The sequence below is a fragment of the Poecilia reticulata genome, linkage group LG9, assembly GCF_000633615.1.
Source record: "Poecilia reticulata strain Guanapo linkage group LG9, Guppy_female_1.0+MT, whole genome shotgun sequence".
Classification (NCBI taxonomy): domain Eukaryota; kingdom Metazoa; phylum Chordata; class Actinopteri; order Cyprinodontiformes; family Poeciliidae; genus Poecilia; species Poecilia reticulata.
The window spans coordinates 8,449,024-8,473,923 of record NC_024339.1 but is presented as its reverse complement, the minus strand read 5'-3'; the positions used below and the strand labels follow the sequence as shown (position 1 = coordinate 8,473,923).

Genomic DNA, 24,900 nt, shown 5'->3' with positions numbered 1-24,900 from the left:
ACGGCCACTTTTACACACCAGTAACACAGTATCAGCTGTTGGCACAGTGCGATCTTATAAAGCCCAGTTTTGATGGATAACCTTGCATATTTGGTAAATACTCTCTATTCAAGCAACTTGCTCAGTTTAGTTCAAAGTTCTCTTTAGTAGCCTCATATATTAAAACTGACACACATCTTTAGCATCCACAAGATGTAAAAACACTGACATTTTATTTGAGGATTTTTAAAAAAATCATGAAAAAAAATATGGTTCATCAGATAAAGCTAAAAAAAAAACAGCACTTGCTATTATAACTGGACGCTTCTTTCCATACGCTGCAGCGTTTTGTTGGAGACTTGAAGCGATTAAAAAAAATAAAATTAAATAAAATAAAATAAGGCAATGAGTTATTGCTTGCAAATAATATCCAGTGTCCTCTGGCTTCTCTGTAGACTGTCGAGCCTGCAATTCCTGCACAGCACAGACCAAAACAGGCTCATTCATCTCCCAAGAAATGCATACCAAAGTAGGCTATGAGTGTAAGCAAGGAAGCAGGGTGCATTTCAATTACCTTTGCCACTAAGAAATGTTCTGAGCATCCCTCTCCCTACACCAGTGCCAGCACCGCGAGGAACATGCAGCAGAGTCAGTGCAACAACCCGAGGCTCAGCGAAACGTACACGGCTTGACAGCAGACAGTAGATGGTACATTACCTTTGCAGAAAGTGGCGATGAAATGCCATGTGTTTCCTAATGTACTGGGAGGACAGAAAAGCAGCGGTGGCTATGGCAGCTATGTTGCATAAAATGGTTCATCAGTGCTCGGCAGAAAGAGGCACAGCCGGGCAAGCACAAGGAGAGAGACAGAGAGAGAGAAAGAAAAAAAAAGAGAGAGAGAGAGAGACGGCCAGCGAGCATCGTTCAGCTCACACTACCGAGGCTGTGCAGCAGAGAACACACATCAACACGCCCCCTTGCTTCCTCCCTCTCTATCACTTTCTCTCACACACACGCACGCTTAGTCACACAGTCTCGAGCACGCAGGGGTGCAGAGGCAGTGCAATGCGCAGCAGCACTGAGCAGCACTCCCTCTCCAGGACGCCTTTGGTTTTTCTTAGATCAGAACTGGTCATTCTCCGTCTGATTCTCGGCAGTCACAAACGGTAAAATCAATGAACGCTCCCAGGAACATTCTTCAACGCGCTGCCCCGTCAGAAGCTGTCGATGAGCCGTCAGGATTTAAGCTCGCAAGGTCACATAAGTTCCTCAGGCGTCTTTCCCCACCCCCCCACCCCAGTATATGCTCCTGATTTTGTTGCAGCACCTTCCCTTCTAGGATTTAATTTTTTTTTTTTTGCAAACTGACACCGGGACAGTGCCTTGCCTCGTCACGGGTCATTATGCCACCGAGACCTCCCTGGAGGCTGAGCCTGTGAAACCCTCACTCACTGCACAGTGGTCCAGACCAATCAGCTATCACAAACAGCAGTAACATCGTTACCATCCAATCTCAGATCAGGAAAGTGCAGAAGGGTATTAAAGGGGATTATTTTGACCATCCTGGTGTGGGTTTTTTTTTTTCCTCCCCAACTGCTTAAATATGGAGGAGAGTGGAACATCATGTACAGTGTGGCTGCCCTCTGTGGCTGACGACAGCGTTGCATTTTTCCCTCAGAAAAGCACAGAGGAAGAGAGCAGGACCAAAAAAACAAACACTTTGCTGATTGTGGACGCTTAGCAACCACAGCTGCCCCTTTACGACTCTTCCTGTACAGTCCCAGTCGAGAGAATGTATTGTGCAGCACCTGTTAAAAGCTCACGGACGTACTACACTGGGCTGCACGGTTGATGTCAAAGCCTCCCACACATGTCTTCTAACTGCGGTGTAAACATTTATCAAAAAAAGGTGCTGAGCTCTGAAAATTACCAGGAAGGACACCTGATGTTTCAACCACAATGGCTGCTTTCAGCAACATCTTGGGATATTCATACCTCTTCTATCGCGTCGTTTGACTACACAGGGTTTTCTCACATTTTTTAAATAATAAATAAACAGAGTTATCTTCAAGAATTAGTTTGTTTTTCACCGTGGAAGACAGTAGTGACGGCATGCAGCGTCACAGCTGCATGCCTATGCTGCTGCTGCTGCTGGACTTGTGTTAGTTCAATGGATTCTTTAAATAGTACTGCAGTGGATGCCTGACTACCTTCGAATGTTAAAAAGGGATCTAAACCTGTGCAGACAGCTGTCAACGGATGTCAGAGGGCAGCGCAGCAGCAGCTCTGGGCCTGCCTCAGCCAAACTGACTTAGACACGTCTGGAGGTGTAAACAACTGCTTTGACATTCCCTTTAGTGAAAGACTCACGCTAACTAAAAGCCGAGTGTGGAAACAAGAAGGAGCTGGGCTCACATCTGAAGGTGTTCTGAAAATTAATAATACTGAAGCCAAACATGCATCTAATAAAATGACTAACTTTGAAAGTAAAAGTAGTTTCTTCAGAGGAGAGTATAATTGCTGATCTAACTGCACCAGACAGGTAGAACAAAGGTCAGTCAATTAAAAAACTTTTTTTTTTCTTTTCTTCTTCTTACGGGTGACCGCTACCCCTTTTCTTGCTGTACATCTGCACGTAGCTAGATTTTCTGAAGAACGGTGATATGACACACTTAGAAAGCTCCACGTGTGATCCTATTAGAAGTGCAGAAGAGTAATAATATAATGTGTTATTATTCAACTCAAATTGTGTATCATATCTAGACAAGAATGTGGCATCAAACATGAGTCCAAAGACAAACCGAGCAAACTGTCTGCCGCAGTGGAGAACTTGGCTGTCTTACCATTACTTGGTAAATGTTCACTCCAAAGGTTTCGTACACATGACTTTGTGAAAGAACTCTTATCTGCTCATGGAAACAGGTGTAAGTTTCTCAGACTGTGTAAACAACCATAACAAATAACCTTTGCATGTTTTACACAGTAAACATGGTTATGGGGCAGGAAAGAATCAAGACTTCACTGTTTCACTTCACATTTTAGAAGTTCAAAATGACAGGGATTTAAAGACATTAATATATTTTTTGAGCCTCTTTTCTGTCCTTTTTGTAGCTTATGCTCCAAACACACAGCTGCCTGTCTCGTAGTAGCTAATGCTTTTAGGTGCCAAGACTTTCAAGAAGAACAGCAAAGCACCGAAAAGAATGTTTTCATTTGGCTGTAATTTGGTGAACATACAGACAGGTAGACAGATTCAGATTCAGTTACATACTGTACAATTCAGTTGTAATTTTATTATGCAGTCTAATTCAGTTGATCACAAAATGTTAGCTAAGAAAGCTAAAACAACTGCAGCAGCTCAAACCGGCTCTCTTCCTGAGCTAGCATGTGGCAGCAGTAGGAAGAAAAATCTCCCATTAAGCAGAAGGCAGCCTTCAGCAGAACCGAGCTCAGCCAAACTAGTCATCCGCATTTTATTTTATTYTTTTTCAGAGAGCAGATAGAAAAAAAGGGAAACACAGCAGCACTCAGTTTTCATGTCTACAGGAAGGTAAAACTAAGTCCACAGAAGACACGACAGCAGTATCTGTGTTTTTGGTTTCATCTGGGAGAGAAACACAGCTAAACAGAAGAGCTCAGTTCAGCATTAGATTTCTATTGCTCATCATATCTGATGACAAATACGTATGTGTTTGGTGGAGCCAAGAGGACCAACTCCATCACTGCTATCGAGAAACAAACCTGTGTTACTCCTCTCACCAGTGTAGGATTTCATGTAGTATGACTTTAGGACACCATGCTGCATCAGTGACATAATGGTCCCACACGTCTCACCCCCTCTGAGAAAGGATATTCTTGGAGTCTAAGTAAATCCACACGAGACACTTCTATGTATTAAGGATGTCATGTTGAGGTTCTTCAGCAGTCAGCCAGGTACCAAGATTTTCCCAATCTTTTACGAGGTAGTGAAGAAAGTCTCTCCCCACCTTAAAGATTTCAAATAACGATTCACTTTCATTCATTTATTAAGGGAAAAAAGCTTTCCTAAACAACCTGAACCTGTCTGGAAACGCCATGATGCAACAATTAAATATTCTTGGTTCAATTTCTCTGGTCACACTCAGGATGGATTACTACTGAACCAACTTAAATATAAATCCCTTAATTATACCATGTGTGACAACATGAAGTAGGTTAAAAGAGCTCACAAACCAACACCTCATGCCTTCATCTAAGGAGTCAAGAGCTGATGAGAAGTCAATAATCTATCAGTCTGGAAAGGATCACAAAGTTATTTCTTTTGTTATCGGAACTTCAGCAAACCAATTTGAGCCATTATCCTCCAGCTCGGAAAATATGGAAGAGTGGCCAGCCTAACAAAATTACTCCAAGTGTGCATGAATAACTGATGCACAAAATATGAAAAGGTAGGAACTTAAAGTTTAATAAGAAAGAGCCTGTACTAATGATTCTCAGTGCAGACTCTGAAATATGATTGTGTTACTTATTTTATAGTAATTTGTGTAATTATTCAACGTAGTCCGCCTTTGTGGAAATATTCTTAGCAGCAAACACAAATAGTCTTGGATCCTACAACCTATTATATAGTTCTTTTTTCTGAACTATCAGACATGGATTTCACACAATTGTTATTCACGTGACAAATCTGCCCACAGCAAAGATCTCTGTTTAATAATACATTTCTTTTAATGCACATTACATAATAACATGTTGGGTAATCTTTTTAGTGACAAGAAAAAGCACGGGAAAAATGCAATGCAGCTAATGTTGGGTAAGTTATTCAAACGTTAACAGGAAACCAGATTGTGCTGAGAAGTCTGATCTGGGCAAGATTGTCGAAAATGAAGAGCGGTCGCTGAATCCTGATTACGGCTTCGAGCATCAACTGTTGCTGATCCGGGCTGTGCGCAGAACCCGGTTCAGTCAAAGCCTCTCCTCTGAAAGCTTACCAAACGGCACACTGACAAACAGCACACTATATGCCCACCTTATCTGTGCTTCTCATCCGACTGCTCCTCTTTGCTGTGGCTAACCTCTGTTTCTGGCTTTCCACCACTTCCCTGTGAGGTCTCAGGAGTTTTTCCGCCGCGCAAGTCTTCTCACAGCCCATTGTCCCCTGGTACATGACAACAGATAAGCCACCTATCAGTCACATTATACGTCTCAATGATACTTCCTGTTTGTGAAGAGCAGTAACCCACCATGACAGAACAGTTTGCATGCTTCCCCCAATGCTGGTCATGGTTAGCAGTGCCGGATGATGTCATAACTCCGGCATGCTCAGATTATAAATATCTGTATTCTGCAGAGTTACATAATAATGGATGTTGGATTACTGTAGGCACAAAAAGACACAAAAGATAGCACAGCTGCCACAGGATATGTAAGGATGTCTGCAAGTGCATCCTAAATAATCCGCAATAGAAACAGAGATGTGAAGTATAGTGCATGAAATAAAATTATTGTGATCCGTCGAAGGGTTTCAGATTTTATTTTAAAGCTTTCTGTGCTGCACGCTAACAAGAGAATAGTGTATTATAGTAAAAAGTCAGAAAAATATAGAAATATACTGTATTTATACATTTTTATTTTGTTTTATACCTGCTTAAATTTATTGTCTACAAGATTGGGTTCTTTATCGGACCGGATCCTAAAATTAAACCCTCCGCTGTCATTCTGATCAACACTGGATGCAGGGTGTAATCTGACTGAGAACTAATGACACCGTACAGAGCACAGCGGTCAAGTGGTCATCAGTGCACTTCAGTTTCCACTGTGTGGTTTGTGGAAACCGCGTGTTAAATACCCAGGGCAGAATAGATTATTAGCCGGTGAATTTTTATTTGCTCTCAGCTCCGATTTCAGTTGGGCTGCAACATTTGAGTCATGAAAAATAAATAGGTTATGACCTGGTTGCATCAGTTTGCAAACCCTTATGTCTGTTTTATGCCACCTTTGATTCAGTTTCAACATTTTATGTTAGGAAGACACCTAACAAATTCTAAATGATTTACTCAATTAACCTGAGATAAACTCCAGCTGCCCTAGCAAAACATTTGCTCAGTTACTCATTTTAGTAAGAGCCACAATTAGAAGAGATGAAAAGGATCTTATTGCACAAATGTGTCAATTGGGATGAGTGAACAAAAATATTCTGGTATAATCTCCATGGCAAAGTGGAAACATCAAACAATCCATCATCTAAACCTACTAATCCATGCAGGGGAGCGGGGCAGGAGGCGTGGTGCAGTCTGAATGGGTCGCTAGTCCGTGCAACACAAAGAGACTCAAACATACATGCACTTAACCTGAGAACCCAGAAACAACGTATCCATAAAGGGAACATGCAAACTCCAACCAAAAATACCTCAGGTCAAAATTTGAACCTGAGGTATCTTATAGCAGTAAAATCTTGGAAATATTTACCAATCCAGAGGACTCAAGTATGAAGGTGGCATTGTTAGGACTTCTAAAAAAAAACTAAAAAAAAAACACAAACAAAATAAGTTACCAAAAAAGATGCATTATGCTTCATATATTGTAATACATGTGTGCTCTTTTTTTGTGTACTTAGCTGCATCTTTGTATAATAATGTTCTCGTGCATGTTCATTAGATGTTTTCTTACTTCTGCAGGTGCCAAGAGGTTTAAACCCTTTAAATTCCTATTTATCTGCATCCTGTCTGCCTTAACAAAGATGTGATTTCCTAGTCCACTCAAGCACTGGGACATTAGTTTTTCTTGTGTTTTCGTGTGTTTGGGAAACTTCATTGAGAGTAAACTAATGGCAAAGAAAATTAAAGTTCCCCTGTTTTAATTGCAAGGTTGTAAGAATCTTATGTAAAATTTCAAAATGATGTAAAGATAGGCCAAATTGTTGAAAAACACACAACATATCCCACTTTGTCATTACTTTTTAAACAAATATAAACTCAAAAGGCATGTACTTTCCGAAACTCTGACATATTATAGAAACAATGTATGAAATACCGGAACCTGAAGTCTCTTTATAACATCTTCGGCTTCAGAAGTCAAACTGCAAGCTACAATATTTTTCAGACTATTTACTGCATTTACAGTATTGATGCTATACCATAGTGAACTTAAGTAAACTTAACAGTGATTATTTGGAAAATGTTAAATTGAGACATTAAACATTTATGAGTCCAGAGGCCCCCAGAAGTGCTAGTCCTTGTTTGCTCACAGGCGCTTTTTCCATTATACTTGGAATTAAACCCCAGGTTCGTAAGGCTCCACCTTCATCATTTCTCATTACAGCTTCACACTATATTACAGATATAAAAATGAGACAGCGATAGAACAGCTGCTTTTTAAAGAAAATATAAAACATATTACAAGTAATTTCACTGAAATTCATAACCATCCGGTTCCAATCAAGAAAAATAATTGGAGATCCTGTGCAGGGATACAGTGATATTCAGGTGGAAGTGAACTAAATAAAGAAACTGTTTACGTTCGTTTCCTTATCAAATACACCGTTTGAAGCCAAAAACCCTCAGACATATAGAGGATCAACCACAAGAATCAATTCATTTAATGTTAAACTTAGTTTCATGCAAATACAAGACGCTGGCATAAATGTTTGGCTGTTGAACTGGACCGTTCAAGGTTGCTATCAAGCTCTACGAAGCATTATATTACAAAGAGACATGCAAGCATACCTTTATCTTTGCTTTTTTTTTCTATTCCTCCTCTTTATGTTCTCTATCCCAGAAGAATGAGTTCTTTTTTTGCGGCAGTTTTGCTTACTTATCTTCCACCTGTGCTTTGGAGGCTTGGATGCGTTCATATTAACGGCAAAGCATGACCAGTGGCGCAAAAAGTGGGCGCTGCACTAGAGTGGGCGCCAAAACAGGATTTTTTTTTTTTTTCTAGTCGGCATTTTCTGTATTTAACAGCTGTTTGTGCATGTATGAACTCATCAATAACAGAGGAATGGCACTGAATAGGGGCTCTCCGCACTCCCCTCCCACACACTTAGGCTCGTTTTTTTTCTTCTTTTAAATTTGAATCGTAGTACATTGTGCACTTAACTGAGAGGTAAAGATGGAGAAGTAAGGGGGAAAAAAAGTTATCAGTGGTACAATAAAACAGAAAGCGGAAGACGGAGGGGGATACAAATGTTGGAGGGACTAGGAAAAGCTTTTCAAAATGATTGAAAGACACTGACATTCAGTCAATCAAGACACTGACATTATATATGTCAGTGACGTGCGGTGAGGTTCATTGCTGGTGAGACACTGACTTATGACTTAGACACCATGCATGTTATTGGACCTACGGAAATTTCGCGCATGCCTACAACGCTGTGGGGCAAAAAGACTAATCTATTACATGTCATCCATCAGTGAAACTTAAAAATGTAGGTATTAATTTCGTGCTATGATCCACAGCAAAGTGATTTGTATTCGCCAAGCTACGCAGACTCGTTGCCATAGCAACTGACAACAATGCCACTTCATGTTTTAGGATTTAACACCAAAAAACATTCAAGAATTTTGCACACAGAACAGAACATTTAGTTTGTTGTTGTAGTATGTTTTAGGCTTAATGTTTCATTAATAAATAATTGCTGTGGTAGATTAGCTACCGCTTCTACTTTACTGAATTATTTAAACATTAACTGTAGCCCACAAAACGCACATTTAATTAAAAAACTAAACAAAAACATCTTAAATATCCGTTCATCCAAAGCCAAGTCTATCCTCGGCATGTCTTTTCTACTCCGTTTGAGAATCATAAAACTGTCTTGAAGTAAAACTTTCAGCTCCGGTGTTGGTCTTCCTTTAGTTATCATCTCCTGCTTCAATTGAAAATTGTAGAAATGTAGTCTGTCATGTTGACGTCGGAAAAGAGAAAACAAATATATCGCGGTACTTTACTTATTTACTGTGTGGCTAGCTCCATGGCTAGCTCACTGTGTCTTACTCTGTAGTTGTGCAGTCACAATATCTGGGAACATGAGCGCCCCCAGCGATGAGGCAAGAGAACTGCCTGGATACTTTATAGTACATTAAAAAAGCAATATAAATGATTTTATATTATATATTATTTTTTCCATGATGACAGGTGAGGCTCTGCCTCCCCTGACCGCATGTCACTGATATCTATATATATAATTTTAAGATGTGCAGTTTTAATCCACACGTTTACTTTAATCAAATTCAATCAGTATAACAATGAAAAAGAAAAAAATAATAATTCCGCACAAACCTTATATTCTTAATATTTTAATAAAATGATTCCATTATTTAGTTTCAGTACAAAATACAAAACAATTCAAATGGGTGCTCCTGAAATAATTCCAAGAGTTCTGCATTAATGCATCACTTTTTTCACGATTATTTCAGTCATTACACACCATATAAGGTCAATAAGTTATGTATTTTTCTATTTCAAAAGTACACCCAAGTCATAATGGCTTCATACTCTATTAAAATGAATGAACATACAGCAGTAAGACATAAAAAGAAGATGGACAACAAAATAAGTTCACATTAAAACATTAGACATTAAGATTACAACATTTGAGTCTTTTAAAATTAAATGAAACATTTTCAGCTCACAAAGGGCAGAGAGGCTAGAAAAGGTATTTTGAGTGCAGTTAAACAGAAATCTGAATCTTGTGAAAACTGCACTACATTATACTTGCTTCTCTGTGCTAAGAAAATTAATCTCGTAATAGTACTAAATAGAAGATAGTAATCATATGGTGGAAGTGGTCTTGTGAACCAAGAAGTCCATCAGTCTTAAGACTCCAACCTTTCTGAGTAACAGTAAAAGTAAAAGTAGGATCCTCCAAATAAGACAAGGTAGAGAAATGTCTGCTGAAATCAGAACAAATGTGGAAATTGGTCACTGTTGCAGAAAAGTAGCACTAGAAAGTAGCACTTAGAAATTCATTAAACTTTTCAAGTAGAGATCAACAGAGAACTTGGTTGTTCAACTTTGTGACTGGCCAGTCTGAAACTCCAAAATCATAAACACATTTTATCTAAGAACTACTGGTTGCATTAATAACAACACTCCTCAATGTGGAAGCTGTAACTAAAGGAAGACTCAACTTTAGCTACTTTGGTAATAGTGATAAGTTTAAAAATGGAATCAGAGGCAGCAAATTAAAAGCTGTACCTTCTTGTTCATTTACTTACTAGGATGAAAGAGCTACACTATGGACGGTGCTGCTCATTTTGCCCCTGTGCTGTTCTATACCTCTGCAGTTGTTTGACTTTATCAAGTTCAATAGGAGGCACTTGCAGCAGGACATCAGTTTACACTTGTCTTTGAACATTTTGTTCAGTTAGCAAAGCAGTGAGCTGACAAGGAGCCAGCTTCACCAGATACTAGGACCATTGATCATATTACAGCAAATATGCTACTTTATTCCTTTGAGTTTACAATACTGGAAATGTTGAAAGCCTTGTAAGAATATTAGAGTTAAGGTGAGGTGGCGCAATCTCAATTGAATGCAGACAGAGACTCCAGTTTACTGTTTGTTATGTTAATCACAAATCTTAGATGGTGAAGACTTTTAAAATCGCATCTCCAACTGATTTCTGTCTTTATCTTTCAGAAAAGATGAGAAGGAGCCTGGGAACCTAAAGTATGCAATTTGTAATCTTACAGGGTTGGAAGGCTAGAAAAGTTATTTTGACTGCAGTTAAAGAGAAATGTGAACAAGTAAAATTGAAAATGAACTAAAAACAAAAATCCTACTTCTGAAATTTGATGCAAATCTTTAATTGCTGTATCCTTACTTTTAGCAATATACTACATGTCTTTATTTTTTTAAAATGAACGGCTAAATTAATTTTCTGCTCTAAAAAACTTAAGGTTGTAGTGTGGTATGGCTGTTACCTCATGCAATGATGACAACAGACCTCACTGAGGGCGTTTGGTTAGTCCGACAGACAGGCCGACAATTAGTGCGATGACAGCAAAAAGGATCAACAGGGCAAAGGAGAGGATCATGTATTTCTGCCAAGTAAAGTGGTAATGAAAACCTGAAATATTTTGTAATTGAACATAACTTCTTTGAACTTGCATATTTTATGTTTTTCTGTTAGACATAAAAAGAACACTTACCCTACGCGATTTCTTCTGGTATCTCACTGCCTTTTTAGTCTCTTCTTTTGCACGATAAATATACTCAGCTGCATTAGAGACATTATTCTCAATGTTGTTCACCATATCCCCCTGTTAAAAGTTTGCATCAGCCCCAAAATGACAATATTTGACACGCATTGTGACACAGAAGCGTCCAGCTGAGCTAATACCTGACATTCTACCAGCATTGCCATGTCCATGAACATCGCATGAAGTTCCCTGATGCTGGACTCCAGACGCATGATGTCCTGGTGACGGGATTCTATCTCATTTAAGGCTTGACGAGTGATTTGGGAATCCGAAATGATCTGTAGAGAAAACAAAAATATTACGGAATTTCTGAAACACGGCTAAAGGAATTTCCTACCTGTATAAGAAAATACAGCTGATATAGACCAACTGACCTCAACAAAGCCAAATCAGAGGAACAGACTTTAAATCAATCAGAATAAGACACATGTATGAATTAACAGACATACATCGGATGTGAAGATTGATGGATTTCCGCTCTCCAGCATATCCTCCAGTTCTTCATTGGTGGTCACTCTTCCAGCTACAAATGATATAATTGAAGCCTTTTTCAGAAATCACTAATCTCAATGTTCACCAAAAATTTTTAACAAGGATTTCAGTGATCTCTCATTGCTGACATGATATATTAATGCACCCCCCATGTTGCTGTTCATTTTTTCACTTGAAACTGCAACTACAAATTGCCCTATGATTGCTTTTAGATATTTATAACAACTTCCCCTGAGGTTAATTTTTGCTTTGTTAGTCTATTAATAATTACTAAGCCTTAGTCTGATTTTAAGTAAGCTGTGATGGACTGTTTTTCACAATGACTGCTGGGGATAAGCACGTGTGGCTGAAGTACATCCCTTGGAGAACAGATGTTTATTTAGAACTACAAGAACACACAAACACACAAGTAAGAGACTGCTGTGTTTTTGTTTTTGATCAACTCCATGGCAACATCTCTAAAATCTAGCTGGATGTAATCTGTGTTGGTAGCCAACATCCTTCTGTCCAGACCATAAAGGTCTGCTATGCCCTGCAGCTGCAGTGCATCTCTGAAGCAGTAATGAAAGTTGTGGTGACGATGGTCATAAGTGGGTCAGAACAAACAATTATTTACCATGGAGACTAAACAAAGGCCAACAGAGACACATTGCTGCTTCAGGAGTTAAAGTGATTTCTTAAACAAGTGCTGCTTCTGGCTGAATGTCAAGCATTGCTCCACTCCCAAGTGCTATCTGATTACACTAACATTTAAAGAAACACACCACTTTGCTGATATCCTGTGGACAACAGAAACAACATTTTATTCCATTTATACTTGCTACTGTTTTTTTCTAATTAGATTTTATTTGGCGCTTGTAATTCTGACGGAACAGAAAAGGTTCTATTTCTTCCCAAGTTTGATAAAGTCCTAGGTACAAAAAGGACCTTGACATTGCTCACAAAGAAGCTCCAGCTGAAACACTACAGACAGAAAGGTTCGCCTCGTGTTGTGAAACACTCTCCCTAGAGAGCGAGATCGCTGTGCAGGGGCTTATTGTGTCACACCTCTTGCAACGCCTATTCCTCAGGGGCACAAACCGAGCAAAATACACAGAGCAAAGAGCCCGACCTGTCATCTAGTACAAACTCTATCCATTCTGGGTGATTTAAATAAACTGTGTAACTCTATGTGAGCAGAGATTGAAGATTGTGTGTGTGTTATGTTACGCAGGTTACTCGGAGTCCTCTGCCCATTTCCCTGGCAACCTAAACACAGGAGACGTCTCCAGTATCAGTATCTTCTGTCTGCGGTGTGGAGTCATGGAGCCTATCATTAAAGCCACAGGGACTGAGGAAAACAGCTCTATTATATACTTTTCCTTATTGTTATGCTGTAAATATGGACATAAAACTATAGATTTGACTGTTATCTCTAACAAGGAAATTCAAAAATTCAGTATGAAATTCTGGGAGCTGTTTCATGACTTTCAATGTTTGCATGTTATATAGCTGATAGTGTATAAATTATACTGTATAGGAATATATACTATATAAGTTTTCTTAAATATTTTGTTTCTGCTTACATTAAAAAAAATCAATTCAAACCTTCAACCTGTATTCACTTAGTTTTCATAAAAACAACACATCTAAAGTTGCATGCAGTTGCAACAGGAAATGAAACTGATGCTTTGTTCTGTACTTCATGTCAAGGAAGGACGCACATTCAGGGAATGCACATCTAACGCGAGTCCCTTACTTATCTCCAGTTGTCTCTGGATCCGTCCTTTGCTTCGTTCCCGAAAGGACACTTGAGTCTCATTGTACTGAGTCATGACTTCCACAAACTTCCTTGACAGCACAGAGTGCTGATGAGAAGATAAAATATAAAAGCAGAAAGTGAGGATTCCCCAAAAGTGGTTCACATTGAGATTTTTAGAATTTAAATTGTTGTTTATGCTTTCAGAAATGCTCTGCAAAAAGCTAAATTATGACATGCCACAGCTTAATGGGTGTGAATGAAGCTACACAGGATTTGTAATTGTTTTTTTTTTTCACATATCCATCTATCGACTGGTTGTCTGACCTGTGTTTTCTGGATCCTGAAGTCGACAGAAGCTCTGTTAATGACGTCCTCTTTTGGCATACTTTGCTCCATGACTAGCACAGAGACGATGACAGCATTAAGTGGCTTCACACGACACATGACAGAAAAGTGCAACAATCACAGCTAAACTCACATTTTAATTTAGTTCGCACCACATTGGCATTCCCTTTGATATCGTTGGTCAGTCCATCTAGCTGACTTTTTGTACCTTCATATGCAGAAAGGAAATACATCAGCTTTTACTTATTGGTAAGAAAAGAAAGTGTCATACTGAGTTACTGTCTTTATGTACAAATTGAATCTCCTCTCATTTTATCCTGCCATAATAAGATAATATAGCAAGGGTCAAAATGCACAACTTCTGGGTTTTTCCCCAATTATCAATAAACATATGCAGATAATGGCAAGACATTTTAATTTGTCATGGATTTGTCTTGCTGTTCTCCCTTTTACGCAAAAGGAAGACTCTCATGTCTTTTTCATGGTTCCTATCATTTGTTTAAAATCAAAATGTCCACATTTTCTTTCAGACAGAAATTTCCAGAAAGTAAATACGTAGATTTACTGTGGATTTATGATAACTATTTCCACAGGATGATGGACAAATCAGTGAGTGGCTGGATAAGTACAGATAATAAACGGACGGACGGATAATAACACCGCTTATCATAAGTTACCCATCACATGGCTTTAAAACACTTGATTTAGATGTTTATTATTTTAATGATATACAATACATTCCATACGCCTCCATACATAACAGTGTGCTCAGACTTTGAGTGGTCTGTAACAGGACCGGTGAGACCTCAGTCTATAATGGCCTCAGGTGTTTGGGGCTGTTTCTTGTTCGCAGATTTCCGTTCCACAAGCTTTTCATTTCTATCCAGAAGCAAAGTAAATCTGCTGACCAAAAACTCCAGTTGAGCCCAAATAGTTTGGATTACTTCAGTCTTAAGAACCATCAATACTAAAGTCTACTGAACATATGAAGAAACAAACACAGCATTTTTAAATACCTGTATATACATTTTTTTAAAACTTACTGTGATCTGGATTGGGCGCAGACAGGATGGTGCTGTGCAGCTTCTTCACCTCCTCCACTTGGTAGGAGATTTTATCAATGAGTCCCCTAACTTCCTCCACCTTAATTAGTCAAATAACAGACAAATAACTCAATTGTTGTGTGAAGTTAACCCCAATCTTAATATGCATACCTACCCTCCTGAAATAACTCTCCATGAAGCCATCACCGCAGTCCTCAGTGACGGCAACCTCTTCTACTTGACTTTTAGTCTGTGAAGATTTAAAAACAAGAATGCTTTTTTGTACAACTTGTAGTGTCGGCCCAGGTTGAGGCAGTAGCACTTACAGCAGCCAGTTCAGCCAGACGATCCTTCATTACACTCTCCTAGTCCGATCCTTGCATCTCCTGCTCAGGTCATTTCAGCGAAACACACCAAGATCCTTCTTAAAAACCTCCATGTGTGGTTTTACAGCAGGCCCACCATTCCGAGGACAGAAGCTCCGGTGACTGTCGGAAAAGTTCAACTGATAAGATCTCCTCTCCTTTGACAAAACAACCCTCGCAGAGGTGCTGAAGTTGGTATTCAAAGTGGATTAAAGCGGCACCTTTGCAAAAACAGCCGATTAAAATGTATCTGTAATTTTTTTTAATTCTTATTCTTCTTATTTTATTTTTGATTTTTTTGTAGAGTATATTTCCCTCACGACGACGCTTGCAATCCGCCACAGATCTACAATACCGCCCCACTGAGAATACGCTTCCTTTCCCAGCTCGGTTTCACGTACATAGAAACAACAAACCCCACCTGCGCACAACACACACCGCGCCGTCCACAGAACAAATAAAAGTCTCCACTCAAAAACTGCTAAATAGACAAACACGACCATTTTGTTTTGGAAGTCATCAAATATTGGGCAATAAAATTCTTACAAATTTTATTAATAAAATTCTTACAAATTTTGTTCAAGCAAGCAAGTTTACTAATGTAATCTTCAAGCGGTTAAATTGTATTTTAGTAATAAATTATGCTTAAACGACGTGGTGCCGTTTGTAAAATTACACAATAAAAAATTAACAACTCCAAGCTGATAAGGGGGGAGGGGAGTCATTTTTTAAGGTTATATTTTCACCGTGTTATTCATACATTTAGCAGAATTTCAACTAAATATTTAATTCACAAGCTAACTGTTTAGTTTACAACCTAAATATTTAGCCCGAAAGTAAATATTTGGCCAATTATAAGCGTTTAATTTTCAAACTAAATGTGCTTGATAACTAAATATTTAGGATGCTAGCCAAATATTATTTGGACCTAAATATTTAGCTCGTAACTAAAATACGTAGGTCCAAGCTAAATATTTAGTTAATATGCAGATATATGCAATATATAATAATATATGTAGTATATGCAATATGCTTGCAGATAAGCAGAAGTGGAATATCAAAATAAATGCTGTGTTTTTCTCACCTCTGGATGAACCCTGCTGCTGGCAAAGCTGAATTGCTTCGGTCGTTGCTTAAGTAATGTGTTGTTGTTGTTTATCGATGTTTTTCTTATTGACACGTCCGACGCGATAGTTGAAAACGCAGGACTTGCCGATTTCTATAGCAACAGTATCTGAATCAACTTCCGCCAATGCGATCCAGCCAGAACACTTCCGGTTCATGTTCGATTCACCGTTTAGACCAGTGGTTCTTAACCTTTTTTGAGGTACCGAACCCCCCAGTTTCATATGCGCATTCACCGAACCCTTCTTTGTTCAAGTGTGAACCGGAAGTGATCCTCGCCATCTTAGTAGGTAAGCGCATGCGCTATTCATTGCAGACCTATGATCGAGACCAACAAAAAGATAATATGCGGACATTATTGACCATTGTGCAAGAATAAGATACACGAACAAAATCGCTGCTGTCAGGAACGACCCATTAGACGCAGAAGGAAAATATTTCATACAAGCTGCCCCCGATCTCCTACTGAACTTGAAGAGTTGAGTGCACCATGTGACGTCACACTAATGACTAATCTATCTACCATTTAAATAACATGTAAATAAATTTAAAGGGGTTTTTTAGGCGTTTCTAATTGCAATTAATTAGTCATCAAAATATTTCTAAAAATGTATGCAAATTGTTGCAACAGTGTTAGTGGTTAAATTTTAGCAGTGCACAAAGAGGAAAATCTAATAAAATAAAAATAAAAACACAAACATACACTGTTGTTGAACTGCGTCTGATAGGTCTAACAATGTGAACCCAACCGTTTTTTCCTAAAGCTCAGCTGCAAGGACACCAGTCGAGTTACATGAGAAGGTTTTATTAATAAATAATAAATGTGCAAGACTGGATTGGATTAAACGGCCAGAGTATTATTTACCTGACCACAAGGTGGCACTGTTTGCCTTGATTTGGACTCAAGATTGCTTAGGGAGACTGAGCAGGTGTCCATTGTGAATCTAAAAAAAAAACAAAAAAAACTTATAAGTTTCAAAAATCTAAAGTAATAGTCAAATATAGGTATTTTTGTTGACATAAAAGTCATGGTGTCATGTTTTGTTGCTTTTCTTTTTCAATTTAGTCCTTTTTAATTGTATTTTTTTATATATATGTGTGTGCTGTTTCTTTTGGTGCTGTTTCTTTCCATGTTCCTTCATCATTTCATACTTTTAACATTTTGGTCATTTTCTACCCCTCTTTTCCTTGCTTCTACTTGCAAGAGCTTGCTTCTACAAGCAGCTGGAGGCTGCGCAGAGGTATTATGGTGGGTCCTAATGGGCTCCGTCAGTGAGACACTTTGTCGATTCATAACACCACTTATTTGTTACCATTTCGTCCCTTCCTCTTGCTGTTTCGTACCTATCAAACCATCACGTACTTATGCACTGATGAAATCGTTGCTTATGAGTCAGTTTTTTTGTTGTAGCTCTTCGTCGAGGTAAACGACACCAATAATCTCTCACAGACATTAGAAAAGCAATGTACACACGGTGAAGCCTTATATAAATTGTGTAGAATATAACAAAAATACGGTTAAGTTATGCTTGACAACTGAGCATTTTCACGATTATATAAAATTTTATATAAAACAATTGGAAATACCGAACTATACAGACAAATAAAACCACTTATGGTTTGGCAGATTAGAAGGAAATGAAGTTGTTTACGGGTTGTAAACGGCAGTAGTATTGAAGATGTGGCAACACGTGACTACAAAATGACAGTGAAAATATGCAAATTCACTCGGATGTGAAACGTCAGATGTACTTTGCGAAATGGATGAATATTTTGCTAAGCTTTAATTTCGACAGCTTTGCCCTTTTTATGTAGAGGCTGCGAAAATATTACATAATTTGTTGTAGGCTACTCGCACAGAAAATAAATCCAATACGGTTTTTTTTGTTTTGTTGTTTTTTTACGCACTCGTGTGTCTAAAATTTGGACCTACACTCTTTCATTTGCCATGCAATCTTCAATTACGCACAAATCCCTCCATTTGCGCACAACCTGAACGCCCCTTCTCATAGGGTCCAACAATGACATCACATTTTGCAATTCCCACGTAGAGTCCAGCCAGCCAGTGCGCTCCCGCTGAGCTCCACTACACCTCGCTGTTTCCAGATGCAAGGCGCAGAAACTTAAAGAAGCAGCTGAATGTGTGGATGACGGATTGTAACTTTCTGCGTGGGACTTTTTGCTTCAGAACTTGCTATTGTGACGCAATAATTTGTGAAGTGGGGTTCTTTTTTTTCCCCCTCAAGTTATCTAATCTGGGCAAAAAAAAAAAAAACATTGTTAGAACTTTTATTGTAGCATCTATAGGATTGGACACATGGACTATTTTATCCTCATCCTGGGACAATGACTAACTGCTCTTGGAGTTATCTTTATGAAGGGAATTAGGCTGTTTCAGAAAGATAACATTGTACAGTTCTCAAGAGCAATGGAATTTTGTTTGCATATTCGACTTCTTACTGCTTTTGTCTTATGCTTTAAGGTAAGATAACAACTTCAAGCTTTCAGCTCATTTTCTGCATGTCAGACTTTATTAAACGTCAGATTCATCTTTTGCAGGTCTGTGCTCAGGTGGTGCCAAATGAGAATCATGCAGGTAGTGGCAAGTTTTCCATACGCACATTGTGCTGCGCTTTTGTTTGCTATCAGATCAACATATCAAATGACCACATCCTGGTTGGGATATATACAATAACTTGAGGAAACAATGTGCTCCAGTGTCTGTTTCTATGGGGGGATGTTATTTGTTTGTGTCTCGTTAATCAGAATGGTCTGCCACATAAACAGCTTTTGCAGCTGTTTTGATTCATTATCATCAATCTCTTTATCCCACCGACGTCCGAAACTGGACGCTGGCGTAATAATAAAATCTGAGCAGTGTCCTATAGGGACGCTTGTTTACCTGTGATCTTTTTTGTCCAGGCCTGCAGGTGTTGGCCACGGCTTCACATTATTGGCCTCTTGATGCGGTGGACGGGATTCATGAGCTGCTGGACCAGATTGGAAGCAGTCCGCGTTATGTCAGCGGCAGCAAAATAAGTACGAGCATACATGGCCGCCGTGTTTGCATTCGGGTCCTTCCCAGAAAGCCCTTTTTTGTTCACTATTCGCACTCCTGCCACGGTTATCCTGCCTGTTCAATCAAATTCAGTGTCAGAAAGTATTCACGCCCCTTAAACTTTGCCACATTCTGTCACTTTATGGCCGGAAATTACGTTCCCTGGTGTTTGATGTGATAGACCTCCAAAAAGTTGCGTATGATTATTGTTTTTAGTTATTTTATAGAAATAAAACTGTGAACATTTGCATTCAGTCCGTAGCACCCTGCGGTTATTGCGATAGGTCTTTCGGGGTGTGTCTGTATGAACTTTGCACACCTGTTATCTGAAATGTTTACCTTTTTTTCCTGCGCAAAATTGCTCCAGGTCAGTCAAGTCGGATGGATATCATCTTAAAGAAAAAATGTGAACCAATTAGACTACTAATTGGATTTAGATCGGACCTTTGACTTAACCACTCAAATAAGAAATATATACTTTTATCTGAAATATTGTATTGTATATCTAAGACTACGTTTAGATTTGTATGGAAAGCTGCTTAGTCTCAAGTCTTCTGCAACCTCTAAAAGATTTACTTCTAGTATCATCCTCATGTGGTCATATTTAATAAAGCTGGGCAGTATTGAGAAGTTAATTTATTTTAGTAACTCAATTCACTAAGTGAAACACATTATATTGATTAGCTACACAGTGTCTAATGCTTTCAGTCAAGCACGGTGATTTTCTCCTTGCACCTAATGAAAACACAGTATTTAAGTTTCGAGTATTGCTTCAGACCAAATAAAAACATTGAGGTCTACAGTTGTCATGTGACTAAATTTGAGAAGCCTAAAGGGTGTGAATACGTTTCCAAGCCACTCCATGACTTTAGTTGTACTGAGTGAAACACCATAAATGTTTAAGAGGGATCGGGTATGAATGCGAGCATGTTGTGTGGCATCACTCTGTGTTCACCTTCACCAGCATCACTCTGTTTCATACCTGTGCAGCACGTCCCTCCCGTTGTTCTCCTGTCACTGTTCCCCGGGTGGAAATTACGGTTTTTGTCTTCTTGTCTTTTTTGTCCAGCTGTCAGAATCCACAACCACACTGTGCTCCCTTCTTCCCATAACTCTTCCTATGTGTATACCAATGACTCTGCCTACACTAACATTTCCGCAATAGTAGGTGAGAACCCTTCACTTTCCGCTCACACAGTCATTTGTGCATCACACACTGCAGCAAATCATTGCACACCTTTTGGTTCTTTGCTTGTTTGTCCTTGCAGAACAAGAGCGTAGCTTAACTGTATGATATAAATCCTGTAACTTTGTCAATTGGTGTTGATTAGAAATCATTCATATTGGTTTAAAATTAAAAGTACACAGAAAAACATAAAAAACCATAATATGTACATCAAACTCTTTACTTATTTGACAATTTTAAATCATGAAGAAAATGTGTTTCTGTAATTTGTGTTTTGCTACAGACATTGTTGAAGGAGTACACAATAAGGGTATCTTTCTGGACTGTGATAACAGCGGCCTCTTTCTTTACTTTGGAGACTACCAGAACTCCTGCGTCAGTGACCTGAACCTCTGTGCTCTGGATGGTAGGTGCAGCGCATTTCATACGTTACGCTTTCAGTTCTGTCTGGAGGAATGGGCCATAATTCTAGCAAACCTTAGTGAGAAGCATGTGAGAGGATGCCCAAAACATTTTCAGTAAAGACAATTTTACCATGACGATGGAAAAGTGTGCTTATAAACATTGTCTCTAATAGTTTTGGCAAATAATAACAATTTTGGTCATCCTAAAAGAACCAAAACTGAATAAGTTTTGTCTTCATGTTAGAAAGTATATATATATATAAAAAAAGTAAGTGTGTCTTTTTGAGCTGAAAAAATCTTTAATCTATCAAAACAATCTTTTTCTAGGTGTGACCTTCTCCTTTTTTTGGAAAAACCAAAAGCCAGATTCCAACTTTGCTGTGGCGTCTGGCGCGAAAGTCATCTCCAACAGCTTCACAGTCTTTGCAGACTCTCACAAGGGATGCGTGGAGCTTTACACGCGAGACGACAAACACAGATGGAGAGCGGAGATTCCCATTTCAGGTACTGCAAAAACAAATTTATAACCTAATACTACTTGAGAAAACGATTTGTACACATCCATGTGAATTGTGCTTAATTTTATCAAATTTTTCTCTACACAGATTTATTCTCATGGTTTTAACTGACAACATATGCTCTCACTGTTGACTTGGCAAGTCTGTTTGCCGTAGCAAAAAAAAAAAGTGCATCTTATTCAATATGGACCCATTTCCTGTGAAAAGTGAAATAATGCCTGATTATTATGACTGGTGGACATGTGTGAAAATGCAAAAGAACTTGACATGTTAGCAAAAAATTTTAATTTGGCATAGAGAATTGTTCAACCAGATTATTTTGTCAATGTAGTATTCAAGATTGACTAAATCCTACCGACATAGGTTTGATTAGAATTCATCTGAAAGTGTTGGGTCAGTCATATTCATTGAAAGCTCCAAGGCTTTATGAAAATGATTTATATGGGTTTAAGAGTAAACAAGAGTAATGTTTACTCTTAAACATTACTCTGTATGTTTAAACTTGGTGTTAGTTAATATTTTCATAAGACTTTTGCCTGACATCATTTTTGAGTTGGAGCAGAAACATAGCTGAGCTTTTTACCTCCCTTACGACAAAACTTCTATTCAGGCGACTAGAATTAACCCTGATTTTATGGCTGTGAGGAACTCTTGGCATTTTCCATCTGTGCTAACTGTGGTAATAAGAGGGTTAGACCTGCGAAGTGTTGTCAATCAACAGAACATCTTAGCTGCGGTTACCAGGGAGAAAGGTTTACATGCGATCTTGTTAAGACAGATTTAAAAACTGTATTTCTATCGCAGTAACATTTTGTGCCTTAACCATAAATGTTTTTGCTCTGGCTGCTCAACGTTTCGTGAAGAGGCATCATAACTCAATCTGGGCTTGAATTCGCTGTTCCAGAAGATCAAAAGCTGCCTGATTCTCACAGAGTGTCATGCCAGATCTGTAGCACAGAATGTCCTAATCTGTCAGCTGTCCCTCTTCCACTTCACAAGTGCGAGGAAAACATTAAAAGGGTGATTTAATGAACCCCGGGGCGGCATGTGAGCAACTTTCTTAATTAAAACTGAAAATAGATCGGTATACTCGGAGGGAATTCTGAATGAGTTGAGAAGTGGTGGAGGTCTTGGCACATATGGTTTATATTGTAAGCAAAAAGGAAATGCATTGTGGTCTCCAGGCAGATGTGTTTTCACACAGTGAATGTATTGTCCTGTGGGACCTTCTTGTTGTTCATTTACTTCCTTGCACTTTGTAATAGCAAATGTTTTGGGAAACACTAAGACACATATGTTGATGAACTGCGTAAACGATTTCAATCGCAGATGTTTCATCGACCAGAAAAACATGTCAACTGAGCTCAGTGAGGAGTGTGTACTAATATTTTCGCCTAAGCATTTTGCCAAAAAAAAAAAAAAAATCCAGTCTATTATGAAAATGCCCACTTCAATTTTTAATGTTCAGCTTTAGCTCTGTACCTATTAAAATGGACACCACACAGAGAAAAGGACTGCTGGTAACTTTTTGAAAGTAACCACGCTAATAGTTTTATATGAAATCAAGTTTTGTAAAGACGGATGGAGAACCTGCGCCCAGCAGCTGAGGCCTCTACTGACATCACATAGACCAGCCTTTTTGTAATAAGTATCACCAGAGTAAATCTTGGTTTTTAAGCAACAGCATCTTCATAAAAAGACTTTGTAAGATAAAAGGACAAAGGAGCCTTTTCAGATTGTTGTGTTATGATATACATTTTTGAAGCATGAAGTTGTTTTATGCATTATATTTTAACCTAAGGGCAAAAATTTACACAAATCAAGTTTGAGAAATGATCAGAACGGTTCCCAAAACTCTGGAAAGTCTGAGGTTTTTCACTTCTAAATCTAATACTGCTTTGCATTAGAAACCTTTTCTGATACTTTGAATCTGAATTAATCAGTTGCACATTGCTGTATGACTTCCTTTAAACCCCTGACTTCAGAATTTAGCTGTTCTATTTTGAAAAGTAGGTCAACATTTTTCCCAAAAAAGTATTTTTATCTGAGAGCATTCACTGAATGCTGTTTAATTGTAATTTTTCAGTAATTTTATTTTATTTTTTTCCTTTTTCAGGCCCATATTGGACACACGTTCTGTTCACCTGGACCAAGAAGGATGGTCTAAAGGTTTTCATCAATGGGACTCTGTGTGACGGTGATCCCTCCGGCTCTACCTCAGAGAGCTCTGCGGACTTCGGTTCTGACGTTTTCCTCAAAACCGAGAACAACAGGGCACATCGTCATTATGTAACGCGGGCTTTCGATGAATTTGCCATCTGGAAAAGGGCCCTTTCTCCCCATCAGATCAAACTCTATTACAGAGCAGCTGTAGGTAGGACAATGTGCTCTCTTGGAAAGTATTTCCTGTCTTTCTAGCACATGCAGTCTTTGTCTATTAAAGTGTTTCCTCCCTTTTGACTGAGCAAACAGGGGTTAACGTTAAATAACCTTCTGTCTTTGTGCCGAATCTCGTCCGTGACGGACAACAACAATATAAACTGTGCACAAACACGCCCCTCGGCTCGCACACAATTTTAAGTCCGCAGCTGAAATAGTTCTGCCTTTTAAGTATCTAACCAAGTGTAGAGGCATGTTGAGTCGCAGAAGGCAGATCGTTTTAATTTAATGTGACAAGCTACAACATGCAAGGAGCTAACCTCCACACTCCTGAATGTTTCTGTTCTGTTTACCTCCTCCGGTCAGCCGAGGGCCATAAATGGAGATGGAGGCGATTTTTAAAAATAACAACTTTCTGTCGAGTGTTAATCCAAATTAGAAAATCCTAGTGCTGCCTTAGAAATTCTCAGCGCAATACGATATGCGCGGTAAGCTGAATCTAATTAATTTGCGTTTCACATTAATTCCTCAGGGTGATTGGTAGCTGCATATGCGAAGTGTTACTGCCGTGCTGTGATGCATGAAGCATTTCAAAAATGCTCTGAGCTTTCTCCTCTTCTCTGATAATATTTCCATAAGTGATATAATTCACAGGTCATTTCTGGACACCGAATAGCCTGGCTGCTCTAACAATATCTATCTTTAGCTCTCAGTGACCCGCCTACTTTTTCTTTCAATCAAAGAAGAGTAGAAATGATTCAGACTCACATCCCTAAAGCGCACCCAAACATGGTCATCTTATAGTAGCTTGTAAGAGTTGGCTTCATTAAATAAGTGTAAAGACTTTAAAAAAATATGCCTAAATCCTGTGCAGTCTGTGTAGTGGCAACATGTGTGTTTTGATCATTCATGTCTAAAAGAGGTTGCAAGTCTCTGGATCTGGCGTCTGTTCTTTTATGACTGCCGAGTGCAATCAAAATGTAAGCTTTATGCTGACAAAATCCAGAACCACAGCCAGATCTGGCTAGGCTCCCAAAGCGCCAAAAAGAACTATATATATATATATGTATATATATATATATATATA

At 38.7% G+C, this 24,900-nt stretch overlaps 3 protein-coding genes across 17 annotated transcripts in view; 1 reads left to right on the top strand and 2 right to left on the bottom strand.

The window, feature by feature from the left end:
• Positions 1-5,283, bottom strand: part of rimbp2b (RIMS binding protein 2b) — a 92,680-nt gene extending 87,397 nt beyond the window's left edge. For 4 of the 11 annotated variants that reach the window (XM_008417463.2, XM_008417465.2, XM_008417464.2 and 1 more), the window contains exons 1-2: positions 5,202-5,283; positions 4,988-5,116 (exon numbers count right to left, since the gene is read on the bottom strand). In XM_008417463.2, the coding sequence (XP_008415685.1) occupies positions 4,988-5,116; positions 5,202-5,267 (195 nt within the window). In that variant the 5' untranslated portion in view covers positions 5,268-5,283. The remainder of the gene's footprint in view (positions 1-4,987; positions 5,117-5,201) is intronic. The other 7 variants (XM_008417456.2, XM_008417458.2, XM_008417461.2 and 4 more) reach the window with 2 other exon arrangements.
• Positions 5,284-9,235: 3,952 nt separating this feature from the next.
• Positions 9,236-16,469, bottom strand: stx2b (syntaxin 2b). 2 transcript variants are annotated; one of them, XM_008417479.2, is made up of 12 exons: positions 16,228-16,469; positions 15,105-15,266; positions 14,954-15,028; positions 14,779-14,878; positions 13,869-13,943; positions 13,715-13,788; positions 13,388-13,496; positions 11,607-11,680; positions 11,298-11,435; positions 11,107-11,217; positions 10,879-10,998; positions 9,236-9,848 (listed from the first exon to the last, which is right to left on the bottom strand). In XM_008417479.2, the coding sequence occupies exons 2-11, from the start codon at positions 15,132-15,134 to the stop codon at positions 10,903-10,905; spliced, it is 882 nt and encodes a 293-aa protein (XP_008415701.1). In that variant the 5' UTR covers positions 15,135-15,266; positions 16,228-16,469; the 3' UTR covers positions 9,236-9,848; positions 10,879-10,902. The 2 variants fall into 2 exon arrangements, with proteins under 2 accessions (XP_008415701.1, XP_008415702.1); XM_008417480.2 differs by having other exon boundaries at positions 9,236-9,845.
• Positions 16,470-18,331: 1,862 nt separating this feature from the next.
• Positions 18,332-24,900, top strand: part of adgrd1 (adhesion G protein-coupled receptor D1) — a 36,238-nt gene continuing 29,669 nt past the window's right edge. For 2 of the 4 annotated variants that reach the window (XM_008417483.2, XM_008417481.2), the window contains exons 1-7: positions 18,332-18,750; positions 18,828-18,867; positions 19,191-19,307; positions 20,396-20,494; positions 20,796-20,918; positions 21,244-21,420; positions 23,551-23,808. In XM_008417483.2, coding sequence (XP_008415705.1) covers positions 18,643-18,750; positions 18,828-18,867; positions 19,191-19,307; positions 20,396-20,494; positions 20,796-20,918; positions 21,244-21,420; positions 23,551-23,808 — 922 coding nt within the window. In that variant the 5' untranslated portion in view covers positions 18,332-18,642. The remainder of the gene's footprint in view (positions 18,751-18,827; positions 18,868-19,190; positions 19,308-20,395; positions 20,495-20,795; positions 20,919-21,243; positions 21,421-23,550; positions 23,809-24,900) is intronic. The other 2 variants (XM_008417482.2, XM_008417484.2) reach the window with 2 other exon arrangements.